The 25,721-nt window shown below is 42.1% G+C and overlaps 1 protein-coding gene across 1 annotated transcript in view; it reads right to left on the bottom strand.

Moving 5' to 3' along the window:
- Positions 1-5,725: 5,725 nt before the first annotated feature.
- Positions 5,726-25,721, bottom strand: part of LOC144782972 (uncharacterized) — a 223,392-nt gene continuing 203,396 nt past the window's right edge. Inside the window, exon 3 of the mRNA XM_078662192.1 lies at positions 5,726-5,857. Within this exon, the coding sequence (XP_078518318.1) occupies positions 5,726-5,857 (132 nt within the window). The remainder of the gene's footprint in view (positions 5,858-25,721) is intronic.

Genomic DNA, 25,721 nt, shown 5'->3' with positions numbered 1-25,721 from the left:
AATTTAGGGGCGTGGTGTTCTTTAGGTCCCGAAATACAGAATTCTATTTTGGAATGGTCGGACCAAGTGAGTGGGCATGTTTTTCCACATACTATATTAGGTGAGTTGGAGAGAATTAAATCTAACGTATGTCCTGCTATATGGGAGGGTTCTTTGTTGATTTTGGTCAACTCAAGCATGGATAGCTCTGTCAGAAGGGAGGAGGTGTCGGGGTCACTAGGATTATCGCTATGTACATTCAGATCTCCGAGGAGTAAGAAATGTTTAGATGAGATGACATAAGGGGAGATTAAGTCCATAAGAATGTTGACAGAGTCAAGAAGTGGTCCTGGGGGGAGGTATACTAGGGCTCCTTTCCAGCTGAGTTGTGCGTGTAGATCAATTCTAAACACGAGAATTTCAATAATGTCTCTGCAAAGTTGGTCTAAGATTATGCACTCAACTTTAGGCCACTTCACTCCAATCCATTCCACGCTATTGTATTATACACCACTTCACTCTACGCCAGTCCACTCTACACCAGTCTTGGTATGTCACTTTTCTGTACGCTATTCCAGTGTACGCCACTCCACTCTACGGAATACCACTCTATGCCACTCCACTATATGCTATTGCACTGTAAGTCTCTCCACTCTAAACCACTTCAATCTATGCTTTTCCACTGTATGGCACTCCATTCTCCTCTACAACATGACACTTCATTCCACGCCACTCCACTCTAATGTATGACACGACCCGCCACTCCACTGTACGCTATTCCAGTCTGCGCATCTCTACTATACATTTTTCGACTGTACGCCGCTTCACTGTATGCCACTCCAGTCTATGCTGCTCCACTCTATCATATCCCTGTATGACATTACAACTCTACGCCACTCCACTCTACAGTATTCCAGTGTATTTCACTGCACTGTTCGCCACTCTACTCTGTTATTTCACTGTGTGCATCGCCACTCTACACCACCACACTATACACCACTACACTTTAAGCTATTCCACTGTACGCCTGTCCACTCTACAATACTCTTTTCTACTCTATTCCACTGTACAGCACTCCTGTACATCACTTCACTCCAAGCCAAGCCACGCTACGCTATGCTACTGTACGCCACTCCACTGTACCCCATTGCACTCTACACCACTCCAATCTCCGCTATTACACTTTACCACACTTGGATCTGTGCCACTATACAGCACTCAGTGCTACGCCATTACACTCTATAACATTCCACTCTTCGTGACTCAACTCTACTCTACGCTGTTCCAGTGTACGCCTCTCCACTCTACAACATTTCACTGTATTCCATGCCTCTCCATTGTACCCTTCTCCACTCAACGCAATTCCCCTCACAACTGTCCACTGTATACCTCTCCACTCTACGCCACTCCAATGTACAACACAACACTTTATACCACTCCATGCTTCCTCAATCAACTCTACTCTGTTCCATTCTATGTCACTCAACTCTGCGCCACTCCACTCTGTGCCAATCCACTGTATGCTACTCTACTGTATGCCACTCCACTGTACACCAATTTACTGTACGCAAGTCCACTGGATGCCACTCTATTTTACGCCATTCCACTGTCTGCCACTTCACGCTACACTATTTCACTGTACGCCACTCCACTCTACACCACTCCAATGTACACCACAACACTATACGCTATTCCTCTCTTCAGCACTCCACTGTACTCCACTCCACTCTGCTGTATTCCACTCTAAGCCAATCCACTCTTCGCTATTCCACTGTATGCCTGTCTACTCTACACCACTCTGCTGTGCGCCACTCCACTGTACAACACTGCACTCTACGCTATTCCATTGTAGCACACTCAACTCTAAGCCACTATATGTCACTCCACTCTACACCATTACATATGCCATTATAGTCTATGCCACTGCACTGCACTTTACCCAACACCACTCTACTCTATGCCACTGAAGATTACGCCGCTCCACTCTACCTCAATCTGGTCTGTGGTATTCCACTCTATGCCTCTCCACTTAACGCCGCTCCACTATATGCTTCTTCACTGTATGGCAGGCCACTCTATACCACTCCACGCTATTTCACTCTATGCCACTCCACTCTTCGCCACTTCACTTTACAGCACTCAACTCTACGCTGCTCCACAGTATGTCACACCATTCTACACTATTTCACTCTATGCCACTCCACTCTACTGTTTGCCACTCCACTGTATACCATTACACTGTACACCACTCCACACTATTCCACTCTACGTCACTTAACTGCACACCACTCCACTGCATGCCACTCCACTCTATGCTATTCCACTGAATGGCACTTATTCTACGCCCCTCCACTGTACGCTATTTAATTCTACTCTACTTTACGCCACTCCATGCTATTCCTCTCTAAGTGACTCAACTGTACACCACTCTACGCCTCTCCACTCTACATTCTTTGACTCTGTGCCACTCCACTGTATGCTACTCTACTCTACGCCACTCCACTCTATGCCACTCCACTCTATGCCACTCCACTGTATGCCATTCCATTCTAAGCCATTCCTCTGTATGCTACTCCATTGTACGCCACTCCATTGTACGCCACTCAAGTTCATGCCATTCCACTCTACCTCACTCTGCTCAACGCCACTTCACTATATGCTACTTCACTGTACACCAGCCCACTCTATAGCACGCCACTCCACACCTTTTCATTCTATGCCACTCCACCCTACACTACTCCACTCTACGCCACTCCACTATACAGCACTCCTCTCTATGCCACGCCATTCGTATTACAATCTATGCCTCTCCACTCTACTGTATGCCATTCCACTGCAGGCCACTCCACTCTGCCACTACACTCTATGCTATTGCACTCTGTCACTTATCTATATGCCAGTCTATGCTTCTCCACTCTAGGCCAACTCCACTCATTGACACTCCTTTTTACGCTAATTCACTCTACCTAACTCCAATCTACGCCACTCCACTGTATGGTATACCATTGTATGCCACTCCACTCAATGGTATTCCACTGTCTTATTTATTTATTTTATTTATTTATTTGTAGAGCGCCTGAATCACCCTCGGAGGGGTATCTCTGCGCTATGGAGGTGCTGCAGAGGGGCATATTAGAATAATACAGTTTTGAGGAGCCTTCTGAATTGAGGGTGGTCAGGGCATTGCCGCAGATGGGTAGGAAGCTGGTTCCAATCGAGAGGGGCTAGGTGAAAGAAAGCTTTCCCACCCAGCCGCGATTTTTTGAACCGAGGTACAAGAAGCAGAGACTTAGTTCCTGAACGAAGTGACCTAGTGGGTATGTAGTGGTTGAATTTCCTTGCAATATAGCTGGGGCCTTTGCCATTCACAGCCTTGTGAACAATACAACACATTTTAAACTTAATTTGTTTGCATACCAGGAGACAGTGGAGCTGTTGTAGGAGGGGAAGAGAGGCCGTTCTAGGGGGAGCGTTTGAGATGAGGCACGCTGCAGTTTTTGGATCACCTGCAATCTGCTCAACGACGACTCATTCGCTGAGACCAGGAGGGCATTGCTGTAGTTTAAACGGCTTAGTACCAATGCCTGAATGAGAGTTTTCCGTGTGGACAAGGGGAGGAATGGGAAGACTCGCTGTAATAGTCCAAGTACACGAAAACAGGAGCCAGCAGTGTTGGCAGCATGCTCTTTCATGGTCAATCCCTGGTCTAGGTGTATGCCAAGGTTCTTGACTACGGTCTTCGACACGGGGGGGTGCGGGGGGGGTGGTCACCTAGATCCACCAGACACCATTCATGTGACCACAGAAGTGGTGCATCTCCAAACAACATAATCTCGGTCTTCCCTGCTTTAAGCTGGAGGAAATTGCTCCTCATCCAGCTGACTATGGCTATCATATCTTCCGAGAAGGTGGACTGGGCCTTAGGGGTGAATTTATCAAACATGAATAAAAGCTGAGTATCATCAGCATATGAGATAAGTGTAAAACCTAATGTCCTAAGTAGGTCTGCCAGGGGAGTGACATACATGTTAAACAAAGTGGGGGTGAGACAAGAGCCCCTGGGTGCTCCCTTCGTCAGATCCATGGTCTTTGAACGAAAAGGGCCTAGGTTGATAGTCTGGGAGCGGAGGTAGAGCAATCCACTGGAACGCCAATCCTCAGAGTCCAATTTCCTTCAGTCTCCTGAGCAAGATCTGATGGGAGACCATGTCGAATGCGGCCGAGAGGTCAAGCAGCACAAATAGCGCAGATTGTTCACTGTCCAGGGATTGCCTGATGTTGTCAGTGACAGCAATCAGGGCTGACTCAGTGCTGTGCCTGGGCTTAAATCCAGATTGAGAAGGATCAAGGCATCCCGTAGACTCGACATGGTCAGATAGGTGTATATTGATGTGTTTTTCCACTAACTTGCTCAGGAGGAGGAGCAAAGAAATAAGCCGGAAGTTGGATAAGTCATCCATGGGGGCCTTTATATTCTTGCAGTTAGGAATGACTTGTGCCATCTTCCATTCAGTGGGGAGATGTCCCTCTCTCATTGAGAGATTGAGGAGCGAGAAAATGGGAGCGGAAAGTTATTTGGAGTGCAAGGTAGACATTTTAGCTGAGATGATGTCCAGGGGCAACCTGATTTTACTGTCTATAACAGTGGTTCCACATCATCATAGGTGAGGGGGGTGAATTTTCCAACAGCTGCACCTTAGTCGGGGTGGGTGGGCTATAAAATGTTAGAGCCTGCTGAGAGAACCCAGCTTGAGGTGATTTTATCTGCCAGTCGACTCTACGCCACTCAACCCTACACTACTCTGCTCTGCCCCACTCCACTCTACACCACTCCACTCTATGCCACTCTGTTGTACAACACTCTGCTCTGCCACTCTATGACACTCCATTCAATTACACTCCTCAACACTCTGCTCTATTGTAAAATATGCCACACTACTGTACAACACACCATTCCACTGCACACTACAACGCTCCATTCTGACACTCCACTCTACAACACTCTCCTCCACTGATACACCTCTTAACACCCCACTTGATGATTGTACACTCTATGATTTAAAACATATTTTTATTAAAACATAAACAACATTGATATTCAATGAAAAAAACTAAATTCAAGGATGTTATATTTAAGAAAACGGTATTTATTCTTTCTATACAAAGCCAACTTGAACTACATAAGCATTAAAAATCCTAAAATTATAGTAATAACTTACGTTTATCATTTACTCTTTCTATACAATACCAACTTAAACTGCACAAATCTTAGAAATTCTAAAGTTAGACTTATAATTTAAGTTTATAATTTACGCACCACCTTTAAATTACTATAAGTCACGTACCTCCGTACACAGAGTTGTCACTCGCTTGCCACACTACATTAACTATAACTCGCCACTCTACCATACAGAGTGCTCTCATAAATGATTTAGGATTTGTTAGGAATGCTATAATTTAACATGCTTTACGTGATGCAATATGTAAGGGTATAACCAGTGCATGGAGAAGGTGCGAGTTATAGTTGATGTAATGTGCGAGCACCTAAGGTAACTTTGTAGTGCTGCACGATAGTGATGCCTAATAGATAGAAATCTGAAGAAGCAAAAAAGTTACATAATACACAGGTGAAAAATGAAGACCAGTAGCCATGGGCTTAGTGAAGTGATGTTGCTAATGTACATAGAGGCTAGAGCTGAAATGCTTTTTGAATGCTATGGTCTTGAGAACGTCCTTATATCCAGTGTTAAGCTCGGTTCTCCGATGCAGCATGATCGCTGGAAGTAACCCGCCTCTCATGAAAAGGGCGCATGACATGTTGACCCCTCAGGTAGTCCCGTCGTTCTCGTGCTCGCCGATTCTGGAACCAAATTTTGACCTGAAATTAATGTTAGAAATAAATAAGATAGGGTCATATTCTGTGGCATTTACCTAAATTAAGAGTTTCACCTGACTTTTATCTGGGGAGTGCAGTACGTTTCTTGATAGAACAATCTTAGCTCAGTAATGGCATAGTTTCATTTTTGTGTGTGTTTTTCGGATCAACAGAGTTTATTAAAATCTTGAAGGTTAAGGGAATGAGCTAGCAGCGGATGTGGGTTAGTGCCTCTGGGCCAGGAAAGGTGATATGCAAGTCATATTTTAGTATCAATCTTAGACACTTAGACACTGAAGGACAAAAAAGTAAAAATCTGCACTTTTTGCAACTTAGCACGTATAGGCAGTTTACTGTACTGGTAGAGCAAGAAATGTTCGTGATGAAAAAAAATATGGTGTAGCTACCTTCGTTACTAGTGGGAGAAATCTTTGGTGAGTGCTGTCTGGTTAAGAGCGGTTGTGTATGCCTGCTTCTGCTTCTTGTGACATCTTTACTTATATACTCTACTTACTTTAGGTACTGCAAAAGCCTCCCTCACAGGTATGGGTTTTGACCATCCTGAAAACCTGATTAACTCTGCCTATTTCAACTATGAATGAGAAATATCAAACAAAACTGGTCCAATTTGCACACTTTCCATAAATATGCGGATGGTTGCCAAAATGTGCATGAGAGGAATTGATTAGAGAAGTTGTCATTTTGCTTCTTAATAGAAAACCAAAATGTGTTTTGTGTTTGTACACACTGTGTACGGTTGAGAAATCTACACTTGCATGACATCATTTTTAAGGAGAGTGGCGAGGGGACTTAGAACCCTGTGGTAACGGAATGTTATACATGTCATTATTAATAATAATAATATTTTTTATTCAGATGTAGTCACAACTATAAAAGATAAAAGCATGCTATAAAACAAATCATCATTACACTTAAAATTCATTAAGAATATTGTGCAAAATCACAAAGTCCGTTCAGCCGTCAGTCGCATCTGGAGTTTCTGGATCTAAATGCTGCTCTCAAGAAATTCATGACAGCAAAGAGGGTATGGTCGTTGGGCAAAAGCTGCAAATACATAAGGGTAACACAGGCTTGCCTAAATGTCATAGCTTTTAAAAGGGACCTAAGAAACAATCTCCTGGGGTGGGTAAAATATTTACATAATAGGACAATATGTAGGGTGTCCTGTGGAGACCTATTGCAACCACAGGGGCCTCTCTTGTTTGCGTCTGAAAAACCAGCTGGGTATGCCAGGAGATGATGGAGCTGATTAAATCTAAAATGAGTTACTAAAAATCTATAAGAAACGCTTGTAAGAGTGGATAGGTATTTCTCCATGTCATGCACTGATTTTAGCAGGACGTGCCCTCTCTTAGCTGGTTTAAAAACCTAGTTATTTTCACGTTGAGCCGTGGCAGGTTTAAAAAACATCTCCTATACTATGGTCAAGTCTTGAGGCTTCACTGTGTCGTGTTTAAGAAAAATATCAACCCTGCCTAGGGCCCTGAGGGTTTCCTTGACGTATCATAACCAGGGAATTTTGAGTGCGTGGTCTAGTGATAGGCAGACTAAAATAAACTCTGCCTCATCGCTAGACCAAATCCTCACCCAACACAGCAAGGGCTTTACTGCCATCAAGTCAGCTATATAGTTAACTCCTAGTTATTTATGTACGGAAAATGAGGGGGTTCCCTGGGGAACCTTCAAGATTCGTCTCAGAAACTTGTTTTGTGTGAGCTGTAATTTATTAGCCACAGTATACCCCCAGACCTCGCTTCCGTAAAAGACCTTGGAGATACAGAAGGACTGGTAAAGCTTTAAAATCACCCCTGGGGACCAGGAACCTAATCTGTGGGCATAGTTGGCAATAGCTCCCATGGATATATTCATGCCACCTGACATGCCCTCCATCAGATGTTTCCAGTACAATTTTGCATCAAATAAGATTCCCAAGTAGTGGAAGGCCAGGACCTTGGCTAAAGAGTGGGCTCCTGCCATAAAAGTCTTAGATCGAGTCGCCCGAGGGCCAACTTCCAAAACGTACGATTTTGTGAAGTTGGGCTACAGGTCCAGCCCGTTCATAAAGGAAACAAATCCATTGATCAGAGCCTGAAGACCCATCGGTGTACGTGCCATCAACACTGCATCATCAGCGTATAATAGGACTGGCCCACTCAAGGGCACTCAGACTATAATGAAGACAGAGTGGCTTCTAAGCAGTTAATATATATAAGATAAATAAAAAAAGGGCATTAAGAATGTCATGAAATCATATAGAATAGTGGCAACAGAATATGCGACGAAAGCCAGGAGATGGTTGGATAGGATCTTCCTCTGTGAATAAAGTACTTATATTTATCACATCTCTACTTTACCACCTTTATTTATTTATGGTGCTACACTGCTGATGGGACGAGGAAAATCTCAACATGCACCCTGCTCAAGGAGGCTGAAGAAATTTTGGCGAGCTTCACTTGATCGTGAGAGCTGCGGTTGGTCAGTAGATTTACTCCTCTAGTGACTGGTGAGGACAAATTGACTTTGTTTTTTATATGCTTAAATGCTGGTTCCACTAGTGAGGCGCATCTATTTAAGTTGGGAGTGTGGTTAACAGCTGATTAACTGTAACGTTAACAGCTGACTTGGTGCCTAGTGCACGTGTCCATGGCGGTTTACCTACGAGGGGCACGACAGGTGCCAGATTTCACTGAGCTTCCACTTGAGATTGAATTCCCGGCATGTGGAATGCACGAAGGCCACAGTGTGCACATGACGGCACTGAGAGATTGTGTTTGAGCGTGCCTGACTTCACTGAGAAGCCGCTTGTGACTGAATTTCCCAGCATGTGGTGTGCACCACTTCAACTGTTTACTCTTGAAACTCTCAGGAGGGTATCTATTTTATGAGCCACACTACACGACTGTTTTAGCTCGTATTTAAAAAAAAACTCATTCAAGTGATTGCTAGCAGCTTCCTCATGACTATATAAAATAATGTATATGTTGGGCAAAAAAATACCTCTTTCGAACTGGTCGGTGTCTGTAGGGAAAGCTTGTCGGGGTCTGAAACCACTGGGCTCCTCACTGAGCACCTCCCTGCGTGAAAAGATACTCCTCCTGGAGTATCATAGAGGGGTTCGTCCTATATAGCGACATCTACTGGGCACAGAGTTTCTTACACATTAACCAATGCCTGGATGTTGAGTGTTTCTGCCTGATTAGGGGCCCCTTGTACAAATGGTTCAGTATTAGGCACAAATATGCATCTTGCCTGTCCTGACAAGAAATTGAGTGATTGGTACACTTTTGTGACCTTTTCCTGGTACATAGAGGTAATACGCAGTGATTGGACTACAGTGATTTTTCCTTGATACAGGGAGGCATCCAAAAGTAAAACAGTGCTCCACACGCTAAAATACATTTTGGTAACCTTTGCCAGTCTTGTCTTAAATTCAGTGACTGGCACACTATTTTTCAGTTGTAAAGAGACTGGCACCCTTTGGGAAACCTTGCCTGTTAGTGCAGCATTCAAGTATCAGTCTAACCACTTTTTTATGTATGTTTGGAAGAAATTTGTGAAATTGTGTTTGTTTTATGCAGAAAAGGATTTTATCATATCTGTATACGGAGGAAGTATCGTTTTAACCTCCTATTGATGCATATTAGCAGGAAAGTTGTGATATGGTGAGTGTTTTTGAAGGAAAGGAAATTATCACATCTGTATCATCTAACATGAGGGGTACAGTGTAATACAATTATGCAGATCATTACTGTTCCTCCTTTATTTTTGACAAATCTGGGAAGGCCACTCATGAAATGGCAAAAATGGAAGGAGGTGTTTGAAAGATATACTAAAGTAGGTGGGACATCTCTGAGTGCAGAGAGCAAAACCGCTCTTCCTCTCCATTGCCTGTGTTCAGAAGGGCAAGAAGTATTTGATGATCTTCCAGAAACCTCCGATACTTTATCTGAAGACTTGAATGAATATGAGATGTGTATTAAAAAAATAGATAACCACTACTTACCAAAAGTGAGCACTATCCTAGAGAGGTAGCACGTTGGAAGAAGGGTTCAGAAGGAAGGGGAGTCGCTAGAATCTTATGTGACTGATCTAATGACAATTGCTTCCTCCTGTACAATTGCAGCATTTTGGATGAAAGGATCTGTAATCAGTTTATGTTAGGAGGCAATATTAAAAAGGTGAAGGAAGGTCTGAGAGGTTGGGGACGGCGGGAGGGTAGGCTACACTAGGAGGGGGAGGGGAGCTCCTGGGGTGGTATGGTTCTTCATTGCTGTACGGTCTGCCTATTGTTATGATGTTGCACGCCGCCTGCCCGGATCTGGGTTGTTGGCCCTAAGGCTGTGTATCGAGTATGGCCGAACTTTGTTAATTGTGGACTTGCCTTGATGCACACTGCGTTTTAGTTTGAGTGGAGGGGGGTAAATATATGAATGCCATGTCTTTTGTTTCTATAAACTCAATAAACAAAGTTAAAAAATAAAAAAGGTGAAGGAAGATTTGTGATTAAGAGATGAGCCTACATCTGAGGAAGTGTTACTGGTAGCTATGAAAATAGAGCATTTGATTAAATGTGTTGAGGTAATAAAAAAAAGATAATGGGAAAGAACAAAGTCAGAGATAAATACAAAAAGATTAATACAAAGAATGACTATGGAGATGAAAGAAGAAGAGTTACGGTAAGGAAATGCTACAGGTGTGATAAGACTGGTCATCCTGCAAACAATAAAATGTGTCCTGCTCTCGTAGCTACTTGTGTGATATGCAGAAAGAAGGGCCATTTCCCGGTGGTGTGCAAGATGAAATAAACAAAACAAACGATCAGAGAGGTAGATGTGGATGATGATCAGGAAAGTGACAATACTGACTTTCAATGTGACCAAATTGTTTTGCAGGTAGGTGATAACTTGAAGTCTAGTCCTGTGGACACAAATTCAGTGGGAGGGGAAAGTACAAGAGTCCTTTTCAATTCAGGTGCAAAGATCATGATTATTTCGTATACGTTTTATAGGGGCAAACTGGAAGGCAAAGTCGCATTACGGTAACCTGATATAAAACTTTGTGCATATGGAGGTGAACCTATCAAATTGCGTGGGTGTTTATGTGGTTTAATTGAATACAACCAACATTTAGTGGCAGGGAAAATGTATGTATCCAATAAAGGGGACTGTTGCAAAGATAAGGGGACCCCTGAAAACTAGTGGGAAGTACACCTAGACAGGGAAAATACAATAATGTAAGCTTTCTAGGGCTAGTTCAAACTAAACAATACCCTATGGCATGATTAAAGAAAACACAATAGTGACACTCAAGCCAATTAGTTCAAACTAAACAATACCCTATGGCATGATTAAAGAAAACACAATAGTGACACTCAAGCCAATTTTTCCTTTTTTTTTTTTGAAAAATACAAAATATTTATTAGTACAGTTTTCTGATTATTCGATGTATTATAAAAACAATTAATAATATAGTAAGACAATTAAAACAAACAATTACCATAGAGACTTTAACAGGCGCACTACATACCACTTTCATTCTATCCCATATATACCAAATTCACACAACCTTAAATGTTGAAATTAATTGTCACAAGATATATAATATGGATGATGTACAAAATATGAAGACCTAGAACATGAGCAATTTATTTAGATAGGTTAATGGGTCTTTTTGTTAAAACGGGTGCAAGGCTGACTCAACGCGCGTTTCGACAGAAACACTGTCTTCATCAGGAGTTTCACCTCTAGATGTTGTGCTGTGAAAGAGAAAGAGTAATAATGCGTTCCTGATAATCTCATATATTAATAAAAAACGTGTCACCATTGTGTTATATTTACATTTGATACAATGAAAGAAAACTAAGACAAGGCCTAATGATAATAAATAAACATATTAGCAAAGTCTCACGTTCATTTTAGATGGAATAAACAAGCCTAGAAGGTAAAGATAATCAAAAAATGTCTATGAGACAAGATATATATACATAGATTACAGAGCAAACCCATGGGCCATGAAATTGTCCAAAAAACACATGCTAAGCTTATCAAAAAAATAACCAACAAAGGTGCAGTAACAAGATTACAGGCCTTTTCCTCACCATGTAGTCTCAAGATGACGTCTCCAAGGTAAAATAGGGGCAATAACTGTATGGTCTTCCGCAGAAGTAATTTTATCTGAACATGATAATAATAAAGAGAACACAATATAGTATATGTGCCCAAATATTATAAAGTAAATGAGAGAGAAAAGCCAAATCACAAGGCACATGTGGACTGATTACCTGAATAATGTCCAGAAGGGAAGATGAAAAAAGGCCGAATTCCTAGAAAAAACGCTGGTCCATGGAACCGCGATAAAGTAGCTGGTAGTGAAAAGGTATGTCCACGTTAGAAGCTTTATATACCGTTCTAAAAGGATTGCGGACACCAGCAGGGGAAGAAAACAAAAATAAACTCATTACATCTAGGAAGACAAATAGTTAAGAACACAGAGAGCATCAGAGTAAGAGATTCCAGGTGATATATCCGATTAACTATTACCTTACTTATAATGAACCTAACTCGAGCCCGAGATAGGTACAGCGTCCAGGAATGATGTGTGTAGGACGATGTCGTAAATTGAACAAGACGCAACGGTGATACAAACAGACTGCCAGTCCTGAGTAGATGAAAGAATTGAGGCTGTGTAGGATAAAACAGAGAATGTGTGTAAGTATCAAAACTGAAATGGTTGTAACAGTTAGGTGTGGCCTCCAGCACACCATGTAAAACAGTGGCCATGTTTCAATCAAAAGCGACAAGGGAGCAACCACAATGATAAAAGCCTACCGAGATAAATGGCTCACATTAATCATTGTGGCAAAAAAAGATGTGGCACACAATAATGAAAATATGACCGAATATAATTAGGCATGTGCAAACTACCACATATAAGGCGTGAAGATTAGAGAAGGTAAATTCTTCCCGGATATTACAATATCTCCAAGGAACCCACAGGGCCTGACTGCAACATAGCCACACAAAGGAAGCGCTCAGTACGGGGCTTACCTGTAACGGGAAGGATAAACACGAGGGCAGCGGCTAACTTCTAGATAGCAGGCTAAACAGGCGGATGCAGACCCAAAGAAGTATCAATCGATACAAACAACGCCAGGCGTTTAAATGTTAAGAAAGTACTCACGTGACCAATCACGCGGTGAAACTGGGCGGAGCCAAGCCCGGCCGAAAATAACAAACGTTAATGGTAATGAAAGAAATACTCAACGGGGAGCGACAGGAAAACAGATCACTATATATGTTAATGAAAACGGATATACAGATCACAAAAGATAACAAAAGCTATGATACAGGATATAAGTAAGGTCGAGATCCAAAACCCATGTGGAGCTAGATCATACATATCTCTAATTGGTGCCAATGCACCATAATGCTGTCAGCCAATCAAATACAGGGAATACGTGGGTGAAAATGACAAATGCGACAAAACGAAAGGTATAATAACCATCAATGATAGAAAATAAGAAAATAAGACCCAAGGGACTGAAAACAGAACATGCGATGTATAAAATGTGTAGGGCCAGATTGAAAAGGGAACCAAGAGGCACTGAATGAGAATCAATGGGTACACTTATGTGTTTAAGGTGGACACTAAGGTATTCAGGGCCATATTAGTAGTTATACCTTATGGCTTGGTCCCATGGTATTTCAGAGTTCAATCCATTGATGTGAGATTTAAGTGAAAAAATCCAGAACACCTCTCGTCGTTTTCTAATAGGCTCAGCTAGTTGTGTGTTTTTAATTTTGATTTTTCTAAGATAAGCCATCTTATGTCATTTTCACGATGGTTCATCTCAACAAAATGTCTTACCATAGGGGCCGAAAGTTTTTTTGTTTTGATAGCGGAGCGATGTTCTGTGAGCCGTGTGGAGAACTGTCTGGATGTTTCACCCACGTAACCTTTATTGCATGGACAGAGTAGCAGATATACGACATTGTCTGTTTTGCAGTTGGTGAACGTCCTAAGTTTTATTTCATTGTTTTGATATTTGAATGTTTCAGCAACTATTGCTCCATCACATGCCTTACAATGAGAACATTTGTGGTTCCCCGTAATAGAATGGTTTCTACCTAAGGACGTTTGTACAAACGGAGGTAGAGATTGCATTCTAGAATGAACTATTAAATCTTTAAGATTTTTGTTACGCTTATGGGCAAACATAGGGCGCAGACGTTTATTATCTGGTTCTGAGTTAGTATTCAAGATGTGCCATTGAGAGTTTATGGTGTGTCTAATTTTTTCGTTCAGTGTGGAATGTCTGGTTAGGCATACCAATTGAGGAGGGTCATTCTTGATGTTAGTTCTGAGTAAATGATCCCGATCGTAGAACCTAGCCCTCTTGTATGCCTCTCTTACCAATCGTTTGGGGTACCCCCGATCTATGAATTTTTGTTTCTTAGTGATGGCTCTGGTGTTAAAATGTAATAAGCTGGTGCAATTACGCCAAACGCGTTGAAATTGCCCCATGGGTATGCTCTCACATTGGCAATTCAGGTGGTAACTAGAGAAGTGTAGTAACGTATTTCTAGCTGTAGGTTTTGTGTACAGATCTACTTGAAGGGTGGCGTCCACTTCTTTGATTTCTATATCTAGAAATTGAATGTGCCTATCGCCAATGTTGGCAGTGAAACGCAAATTCAATAAAGGACATAGCATAATTAGTTGGCTCCATCAAGGTGGTCTGGGGCTGATGTTAGATGCAAATGGTGACCATCAATTTGTCTAAACGATAAGGTAAATCTGAACAAGGTGGTTGCACGTTCATATGGGGTACTCTTGGGGGAAATAAAGAAAGATTTCCCTGACATTTTCAGGGAAAATTCAGGATATTTGGGAGGTTATAAACATAAAATACGTTTGGTTCCAGGAGCAAAACATATATGTTGTAAGGTTAGAAATGTTCCTATAGTTGTCAGAGATGAGATGAAAGTGGAGATTGGGAAACTTAAGGCTAATGGGATTATTGGGGAAGCTGAAGGGACAGAATAGCTTGCACCAGTGGTTGTGGCTAGGAAGTATAATGGTAGTCTACAGCTTTGTGTAGACTTGAGACATCTTAATAAAAATATTGTAGTGGATAAATATCCTCTTCCAAATATCTCGGAAAGGTTGACGTTGTTAGGTGGGGCAATGGTGTTCAACACAAGAGACCTCACTTCAGCCTACAATCAGGTTGAGTTAGAGGAGGCGTGTAAGAACATGACTGCCTTTGAAACACCATTTGGGACATTCAGATATGTCAGATTACCCTTCAGACCAGGGTCTGCAGCGACCGTCTTCCAGCGGGTAATGGAAAAAGTTTTAAAGGGTGCAAAGAGAGTGTGTGTTTATCAGGACGACATCCTTGTTTTTGAGCGAGACACTAAGGAACACAATATTTGTGTAAGAGAGTTTTTAAAGAGATTGAGTGTAATCTTATAACAAAACTGGTGAAATGCAATTTTGGTATAAATACCATAGACTAATTGGATCATACAATTATTGGGGATGGAGTAGTACCTAAAACTGATTTTGTTGATACTATTCAGAGAATGAGCTCGCCCACTTCACAAGAAGAGTTAATGAATTTCTTAGGAATGACTGATACCATAGTAAGTTTGTTCAGAATTTTGCAGAATTGAGTGTCAACATGAGACATGTTTTTTAAAAACGGAGTTGGGTTTGTGTGGGACATGGTTTGTGAGCAAGAATTTCAAGAATTTAAAAAAAAACTCAACCAAACACCCAAATGAAAGAATTGTGACCCAAAAAGAAAATCAATAATAATGACAGATGTTAGTCTAATTGGACTAGGGGCTGTTTTAACATCAAAGTGATCAAGATGAATAAACACTATAATGTTCATTTTGTGAGGTTTAAAGGATGCTGAAACAAAGTATTCAGTTAGCAAAAGAAAGGCACTTGGTGTCTACTGGGCAATAAGGAAACTGAAAAAGAACTTATGGGGAGGACATTCTGAAGTCAGGATCGATCCCAAACCTCTGTGTGAAATATATATTTTTTAAAAAGGTATGGAGTTAGTATCTGGAAGGATAGCCAAATGGGTCGTTGTCTTGCAAGAATAAAGGTTTGAGATGAAATACATTCCAGGGCTAGAAAACAGAGATGGGGACACACTTTCAAGATTGATTTCTAAAGATGATCATGTACAGGAAAAAAATTATGAGTTTGATGAAGCAAAAGAGTGTCTGTGAGGTGGCATGTAAGGTTATTTCTGAGGGCAGATTGCATGAAGAGATAAAGTCTGATCCAAAACTGAATGAACTAATATAGTTAGTGTGAACCGGGCGGAATGATACAAGACAAGACTGATGGCTGTAAAAAATTTTGGGGGGTTACAGATGAACTGTCAACACATAATGATGTACTTTTCAGAGGATCAAGGCTGATTTCACCTACAAAATCTAGGAGAAGAGTTGAAAAACTTAGCTCAGGAATGTCACCAAGTATGTTTAAACTGAAGGAAAGATTGCACACCTCATTGGTGAACAGGGATGGACCTAAAGATAGATAGAATCATGCAAGACATTCTACCATGTGTGGTTATTGAGAAATTTAGGAAATCAAGTGTCCCAACCATGACAATCAGTGAACACCTGACAGGTCCATGCAAAGAGGTTGCTCTAGATATTTTGGGTTCAGTCCATGGGGATGACCAAGAGACAAATATAATAGTTGTAATCAATATATTGTCTAGGTGGCCAGAGGTGTGTTTCCCAAAAGGAATTGAAACTGGGCATGCGACAACATTTTTAGGAGAACTCATGGTGAGAGAAGGGTTTGCAGAGCCATTATTTACTGATAATGACGTTCAGCTTGTATCTAAGGAGATGGAAGCATTTCTTGAGGAACAGGGAATAAAACACAAAACATTCGCTCTTTACCACCCTGAGACAAATGTACGGTGGAAAGGCTAAATAACGTTCTTAAGGAGACCATGACATTGGCCAAGGTTAATTCGTTGAATTGGAGAAGTGAGGTGAAAAGAAGAGTTTAAATTTATAGGGTTACACCTAGCACAACGGGTAAAACTCCATTTGAATTATTTCGGGGTAGGCATCCTAACACTACTGTAGAAACATCATGGGTTAATTAGCATGACTTAAGAAGTGGGGCACAATTAAGTAGGACTGGTCTGTGAGAGAAGAGAAAAAAGATTGAAACAGAAAATAATATTTTTATAAGAAAAAGGCAGTATAGAAGAAAACAAAAAATATTGGTGGGTGACGGTGTCCAGTAGGAAATGATAGGAGTAATAGATTTTCCAAACCCAAACAGGTCATTGAAACATTTGAAAATGCAGCTAGGACTCAGGGTGATCGCATATGGAACCTCAACCTCAAGGGAAATTAAATATCCCAAACGATAGGGAACCTGTTAAAGAGAAGTATATTATAAAAAATAAATTTCACAGCACAATACAAATACCATAGTATTTGAAGGATAATGTTAGTCATATTGCATGTTAAGTAATATTGTTATTTGGTTTACTATGTATTTATAGCATGCATATTTTTGTCATGTAAAATTGTATTGCTTTTTTCTATCTTTCATGAAAAATTGTACCGATTAATTGTATATAATTATATATTTTATTTTAATTTTGTTAAGGAAAGGGGGTGTGTGGTATCTGTGGTAATGGAATGTTTTCCATGCCGTTAAGTATGTCATGAAGTCATGTGGAATGGTTGGAACAGAAGATGTGAGATAGGCTGGGAGATGGTTGGATGGGGATCTTCCTCTGTGAATAAAGTACTTCTATTTATCACATCTCTACTTTGTCATCTTTTTTGATTTATGATGCTACAAACCCTGTGACATTCTTCGCTGTCGGTTGTTTTTTTTACTTCTTTCAGGAAGTTTATTCCTACGGAAATTACAATAGTGTTGAAGCTGTTGACACTCAAGTGGCATCATGGGTAGATAAATATTGTGGGACCAGTATTGGTAAACCCTGCCTGGATTCCTCATCAATCCTCTCTTTTAGAAATGTATTTTCCCTGAGTGAATGGGTATACAACAGAAGATTGTGTAGAAAAGTATCATCTGACACACAACTTGTGTCCTAAATTTTGTTTGGAGTAAACATGCAATTACCTTATGTGTAGATTTCCTGTTAATAACTCTGAGGCAATATTTTTGTACACAATATTTAGGACACAATAGTTATGTTAGACAATGTTCTGGCATCAATATTCTGGTACCGCTTCCACCAGTAGGGCAGTGAATTTGAGGTCCTATAAGGTGACAGGTTCTATATGCTATAAGATTTCATATCTGAACAAAATATTGCTGTCTCTTTTGACTAGATTGGAACACTTCTGAACTCTCCAAATCCAAAGGAAACCATGGATCTTTAATCATTTCTCCTTGTCTGCTTGTGACCAGAAGAGTGGTGTGAAAATATTTGGACTGACCCCATGTGAGAAAGCTGTTGAGTCTTCTACCCAATCTGTCTGTACTCCCGGCATCTTAGAACTTGTCCCCAGAGGAAGGGCAGAAAGAAGGTGGGGGATTCAAGTGTTTAGCCTACCTGTAATGAACCCACACAAATTAACTATTCATGAAAGGGCAGATTAGAAACTGCTTCATTTGACAGTGAACTACAACCTCTAAGCCCCTCCACAAACCCAGACAGCCTGATAGATGTGGATTTTGTCAGGAAAAAAGAAAGGAGGCTAAGATGGTAGACGCTGCCAATGCCAGAAACATGGTTGAGCTCAGTCAAGCAGTAGTATCCAGGAGAGGATGAAACCCTGCCCCCACCTGTTGCTGCTCCATTAGCAAAACATGCATGTCAGGAAAAAATGGACTAACCTTTGAGAGGAGAACTACTGTCTCCTCCTTAAACGTGTTGCCACCAGATGTGCTAGAACATTGTGAGTACAAGCTGCTCCATGACTAGCCGCCGATGTGTCTATGGCCTGGTAAAGTAGTTGAGCATGCTGGAAGGTGGAGGGAGGCATGTGTGGAACTGAAACTAGTCCCAATTGAAAAATGTGAAAGCCCCTGAGGCAAGGAAGAGATTTATTGTGGGACAATTAAGCCTAGTATGGCTGTGTGTTAGGGTATGGAATTCATTTATGATGACAATGTCGTAAGGCAATACTCATTGTCTAAAAATTTGTGAAAAATACAAAGAATTTTCACACATGAAATTTGCTTTGAGTGACTGAACATGGCATATTAAATACTGCTATGTACATAGGTCCTGGACACAATAACCCAGCTGACATGCATTGAAAACTTGCATAAAAACTCGGTTGTGATCAGTAAACACTGAAATAATGGTCTGCTTTGAGGATTTAATTGCTGTTAGAGATCCATTCTGGGTCAGTGCATTCAAACATATTATCTCTAACCTGAGGGAATAAACACAGATATATTTACACTAGTGTTGGTACAATAACCTGCATAGAAGCTATTGGGGTAGAATTACAAGTCAAAGAACTACTGGGTGTGGGGCATGAGTCATAGAATAAAGGTGGATATGGGGCCAGGAGCAAAATCACAGCAATGCTTCCAATTGACACTAATTCTGATGTGAATATTCATCAGCCTCTGACAATACAGAAATTTAATTCGGATTTTCAGTTTGCAGTGTACCTTTCCTACCATGTTGCGGGGTCGACCTAAATCTTGGCTATTCTGCAAGTCTCACTGGTGAACAATATGAAGAGTAGCAATGAATGAAATGGGGTTGTGGGTCTCTTTCCTTGTGGGCTGTGGATTACTCTGACAAAAGGGCAAGATCCCCGTTTGCAGACACTATTGACTAATAGGATCTTGTACACAAACTAATTTATGGTGCTAAACCTATTCAAGGTGACACTGGTTCACCAATTACAAACATATAGAGGTAAATCTGCATTTTTAACTCTGTTGTCAGAGAGCAAATGCAAGTCTTGTGCTGTCAAATTGTAAAGTTGAAAAGCAAGGCAGTCTTTAACTTTGGTCATTGTCCCCATTGAAAGCAAAAGGACGAATGTAGGGTGTCGACTACCTGATTCGAACACAATGTGTATTGTTTTGACTATTTTTGTTAAAATATTTACTTATTCTTTTTTTCTTTGAAGGACAAGGGCTGGACGCTAATGGAGCAGCATAATTTTAATGCTTTATAATATTACTACACATATATTAATCGAGATGCTGGTATATTAACTTGTGTGGTAATATGTGGCAATATATACCGGTATAAAGAAGCCACATTCATTTATTCTTAAGTAATTCATAGTGTCTAACGTATTTGTATTAATCAAATGTAGTGGAAAAATGGGCTTTATCTCGAGTAGGCCTCAAGTTGGCCAAAGTTCTTTAACAGTCTTTATCCATGTTTTTAATGCAATGCGTGTTTAAAAAAAAATCTCACATTTTCCTTTACTTCGCAGGTGTCTTATTGTCTTTGTTAGTTAAAGTAGCCCTTTTGTTTAGGTTGAGAAACTTTTAGATTAGAGAACATTAATTGGAGCCTTGGCGTGGTATGAAATGTGCATGGGGATCGGAGAGAGCCTTCTGTACTAAGCAGACCTGACTACAGATACTTTCCAAGGTTGTGTAGCTGTATTCTTCTTTTTTGTTTATGGGTACTTAGGGAGTCAACCTGCTCCCAGAAGACAGTGTGTCCTGATTGGCTCATTCGGAGAAAATTGGAGTGAAGAAGAGACTTTTGTTTGATTTTTTTGGCGCATCTCTTAGAATAGTTTAACAGATCCTGTCCTGACTTCACTGAGGGAAGACCTTTGCCTTAGCTATGCTGATTTCTCAACCCTTGGTTTTTGAGCTTCTCTCTTGAACATCTGTGCCTAATTCCCTTGAACCTCAATTTGGTTCAACTGAAACTGCCACCATCCGCTTAGAATGTCCCTGTACCACTCTGAATTCCTTATTTAGCTTAAGGAAGTTCTGTTATGGAACCTATGTACTTTCTCTATTGTAGTCTGTATTTGATAATATTTTGCATCTTCTTTTTTATAATATACCAGTTCAGGTTGCATACCCAAACTTATATAGGCCAATTTGATAAACTAATTTACTGATTTGATTAGCTTGTAACTGTGACTAATTTGTTAATAAATCTTCATGATTTGGACACCATCCTCTCTGTCATTCTTGTGGAGCCAAATTGGTTTCACTGTAATTGAATATTGTTGCTGATGCTAGCTCCATTCATACACTTTCAGTCGATAATCAATGGCAAATGTATGGATATAAGAAAGTGTGCTGTATCAATTGGTAGCATCAAGGATGGTTTACCACCGAAGTCTGAGGATCTAGAAATACCCCCCAAAAATCTACAACTTGTCCAAGTCCAGCCCATGTTCCCAAAGTCCATGGCCCAGTTTGAAGTATTGGCAGTGTACCGGCGGTTCTGAAAGCAGTCGAGGTGTTCGAGGAATGAGTATAAGCTGGGTTGTTTGTGTATCAAGTTTACAGTGTATGTGCTGACATTGTGTATCCCACAGTGTATTGTCTGCTTTAAGTCTGAGAAGGTTGTGAAGCTGAATGAAAGAATTAATAATGTTCTTTTTATGTACATAGCTGCTCATGTGAATGCAAAAGCACTTATTGCTGAGAAGTTGAGGTTATCGGGCTCTTCGCAGTCCAAGATCCCAGGATAGAAAATTAGTATATTGTAGTTTAACTTGTCTGTCAAGGTTTGAGGTGCCGGTCCATAAGGTACCATCTGCTGCATAACTGAGATCAGGAACCGTAACATATTGTTGTGAGTGTATTGATAGTGATTGGTGTTGGTAAATCCTTTTGTGTGGAGGAGAAACTGCACTAGTAGAGGAGAAACTGCACTAGTCAGGCTGCTTTCTCGCTGGCTGGGGTTTCATTTGTGTCCGTGATAATGTCTGGAAAGCAATATTCCTCATGTAGCCCCTTGAATGAGTGATAACTTTGAATTTCTTTAGTGGAACAGACAAGAGTTATTCACTATTTGTGATTTGCTTTGGTGTTTTGCAAAAGTATTCCTTACCTGAAGTAAAGGAAGGTGAGTTGCTGCAAGGTCGTACAAGTACGTAATCAGGTGCTGCGCTGGTATTGGTTGGATGGTGTGTGTGCTGTGCTGGTACTGACATTAGCGTCATCAGGTGACATGCTTTGAAAGGTTTGCATAGAGTGCTGCATTAAGATTGGGCACTGCTACTGTCACAGACTGCATTGTGATTTGCTAAGAACCACTGGTCGTTTGAAATGGGGAATGTTTATTTCCATTTGTTGAAAACCACAGTAAAAATTAAATGTTTCAGGGCACTGAGTGATTTTGCGACAGGCAATTTTAGGGTACGTGCCAGGGGTGAGTAAGCTCCTCTGTAGGGTACACCAGTTCATTACATGACAATCAATGTTGGGCTCCCTGCATGCATTTGGCTTAACGAAAGGAACAAGATCACTGAGAAAAAAGGGGCCCTACAATTTCCCCAATTTGGTTGCTTTAATCTAAATATAAAAGAGGATTTGAGTTGAGTAGTATATGAAATGAAACCCTCACCTAGACCAGCCCAATATGAAGCTTTGAATGCCTGGGAGTGTGCTGCCTATGCCAAGGATAAGGAGAAATATCAGAAACAAGCTAAGAGGACAGTTCTAGTTGGATTGATGCTACATGGGATACTGAATAGCAAGTGTGGTGGACGGATATGGTCTAGGCAGTTAGAATGTTCCAAGTATTGACAAAAGGAAGAAGACGAAAGTACAGGGAGAGCAGGATTCAGGAACCCTGTCTGAAACTAGCCCTGTCTAGTGATGACTTTCTAGCAGACCTGCTGTCTTTCCAACCACCTCCATATAATATAGTCCAGTTTCTGCTGAAGGTCCCCTAGCTAATAGCAATAATGCGACTGCACCCGTTAGTTCCGCTCAAATCCAAATACAAGGATGGATTCCGACAGCCCAGGCTGTGGCAATTGCGACTCAGAAGGCCCGTGGTGTCAGTTTCAACTGCAACAGGATGCCAATTGATTCAAGTTGGTATTGACTTTCAGTTTCTTGTGAGTTACAGGAGTGGAGCTTTTCAAAATTGAAGTGCATCTTGACTGTCCTTGCCCCAAAAATGTGAAGGATATATGCCTGTTAAATTAAAAACATTTATTGAAAGGACTAATCAATAAAAGAATAATATATATTGCGGCCACTAAGTACTGCAGATACTTAAAAGAGATTGTAATTTCCATTTAATTGTAAATATTTTGGCACCTGTAGGAAAGTGCCTCTTTTGACATGGTTAGCCCTTACTTTTTGCCTGGTGCATGATGTGATTCCAAATTGATGGACTTGGTCCCTGCTAACCAGGGGGCCTATTAGGATGACGGGCGAACTTTGTCTGCCCGCCATCCTGTCGGACAACGGGACCGCCTGCCATAAGGGCGGGGGTCCCGTCCTTGGAATTAGGATGCACCCGCCACAGTGGTGAGTGCATCCCGCATTTTTAACATTGCGGCGGGCGGTGCTGAAAGCCCGCCGCAATGCTAAAAAAGCATGTTGTGCATTTCAAAGCACAACATGACAGGCACCGCGCGGTGCCTGTCATGTTGCACTTTGAAATGCGGGGGGTACCATAGGTACCCCCCATGTGCACCCACCGGAGTCCCAGGGGGCCCGCAACAGGCCCATGCAGGGAGTCTCCGCATGCCTTTCCGTGGCGGCATTGCCGCCGAGGAAAGGCATTCCCCAAAGCCCATCCTAATATGGCTGGCGGTGTCTGATAGACACCGCAACCATATTAGACCTTTTCGAGCCCGGCCGCAAGGGGACCGGGGCGGAAAAGCGGCGGACGGTCTTTCCGTCCGTCGCGGTCCCCCTGCCATACTAATATGGCGGGGGGAAATGGGTGGCAGCCAGGTGGCGGTCAGGAAAGGATGTCGGGCGGATCGCCACCGCCCGCATGGCGGTGGCGATCCGCCCGACATCCTAATGGGCCCCATAGTTCCCAGTGCCAGATCTCTTATCTAAAACGTTACCACGATTGGCACATCCCTGGTACCTAGGGCATTAGGACTGAAAAGAGTCCACTAGGGCTGCAGCACAAATTATGCCACCCCAGAGACCCCCTCACCAAGACTATGCAACCTGCCACTTCAGGCTGCGTGTCTTGATGCAGGAAAAATGAATAGTCGAGATGGCATAAAGCCCTATGTGCAATGCTCCCATACACTGCATGAGGTATAGGTAAGTCACCCCTACTGCAGGCCTTACAGCCCCAAGGCAAGGTGCACTATATCTCATATGTGGACATATCTGTATGACCCTACAATATCTAAGTCTATTCTTGGATATAGTAAGTGCAAAGGGAAGCCATAGAGAGTGCATGGGCTGGATACTGGTCATCACGAGTTTCCGAGCTCCATGATGGCTTCGCTGTACCCTAAGGTGTTTGGTGCCAAAAATCTCATCTTAATAAATCCTCACTAATGCCAGTGTTGGATTTATTAATAAATACACACACAGGGGACACCTTAGAGGGCCCCTTGAGGACCTACCAAGCACTAGTATGGTCTTAACTAGTCTTAGCCAACCTGCCACCATCGGACATGTTTCTGACCTCAGGGGGTGAGAGCCAGTGGTCTCATAGGTGAGGAACAAAGCCTGCTCAGGGCGGGAAGCTTCAAAGGCAATGCCATCTTTGAAATGCAACCCAGGCTGCCAACTCCCCTGTCCTGCTCCACATTTGGTGGGAGGACAAGCTGAAAAAATTGTCAGATAAAGTGGTGTGCCCACATTTAGCCAGCACTACCCCTAAGGTGGGGCTGGTGATGTAAGCACGACTTTTCCGATTCCTCCATCTTGTGATGGCAGGAATTAGCCATTTAGGGCCAGGGCAGTGCCCTTTCCCACAGGTAGGTATCCCAATGGCTACTACCTGTCATCCTCTTTAACGCCCTTAAATTTAACATTTATGTGGTATCCCTGGACCCTGAACTTTAGATTCAAATGACACAAATTATGCCACCCCAGAGACCCCCTCACCAAGACTATGCATCCTGCCATTTCTGATGGATACATCTGCCAGTGGATTCCTCACCTTGTGAATATCCCCTGCATCAGCAACATTTGGAAATTCTTTCGTAGCTCCTCTTGCCGACGTGGACGATGTCACAGAAGCACAGTATCGCGCGCGGCTCCGCTGACGTCACAGAATACATAATAGGACCCCGTAGGCGTGATGACATCAGTTCCCTTTTTTCCGCATCGTCGACGCTAGTGGTTTTTCTTGGGATCCTCAGGAACTCGTTTGATTACTTTGTTACTGATACTTGTTTCGTGTTAAATCTTGTTTCCTGTTGATATGTCATCGAGGAAATCTGGGTTCAAACCCTGTGGGGCATGTGGAAAGTTAATGTCGATAACGGATCTGCACGAGGACTGCGTTTGGTGCCTGTCGTCGTACCACGACGTCCAAGGATGCTCCAGCTGTAATAAAATGAACCCGAAGGCGCTGCGAGAGAGAGAGGGGAAGCGGCTCGTAGCAAAACTGAAGGAGAAGAGAGGTAGGAGGTGTTCAAGGTCCCGTTCGAAGTCGCGATCGGCTTCGAGGTCGACTTCGGAGCATGCTTCTCGAGCTAAGAAGAAGCACAAGAAGAAGCATGGGTCGCGGCGTCACTCTGGAAGAGAGTCGGATCCTAAGTCGAAATCTCCAAAACATCAACATCGGAAGGACTATGTCTATCTTTCGCCTGTTGCATCGAATCCAGAGTGGCATGGTGATCCTTCTCCTGTGGCTTCTCCGGAGCATTTCCCGGCTCCGGCTTAGAATCCTTCCCCGGCGCCGACGCACTCTCCATCT

Source organism: Lissotriton helveticus, chromosome 9 (assembly GCF_964261635.1).
Source record: "Lissotriton helveticus chromosome 9, aLisHel1.1, whole genome shotgun sequence".
Classification (NCBI taxonomy): domain Eukaryota; kingdom Metazoa; phylum Chordata; class Amphibia; order Caudata; family Salamandridae; genus Lissotriton; species Lissotriton helveticus.
The sequence above is the reverse complement of the archived record's forward strand: the minus strand, read 5'-3'. Positions and strand labels throughout refer to the sequence as shown.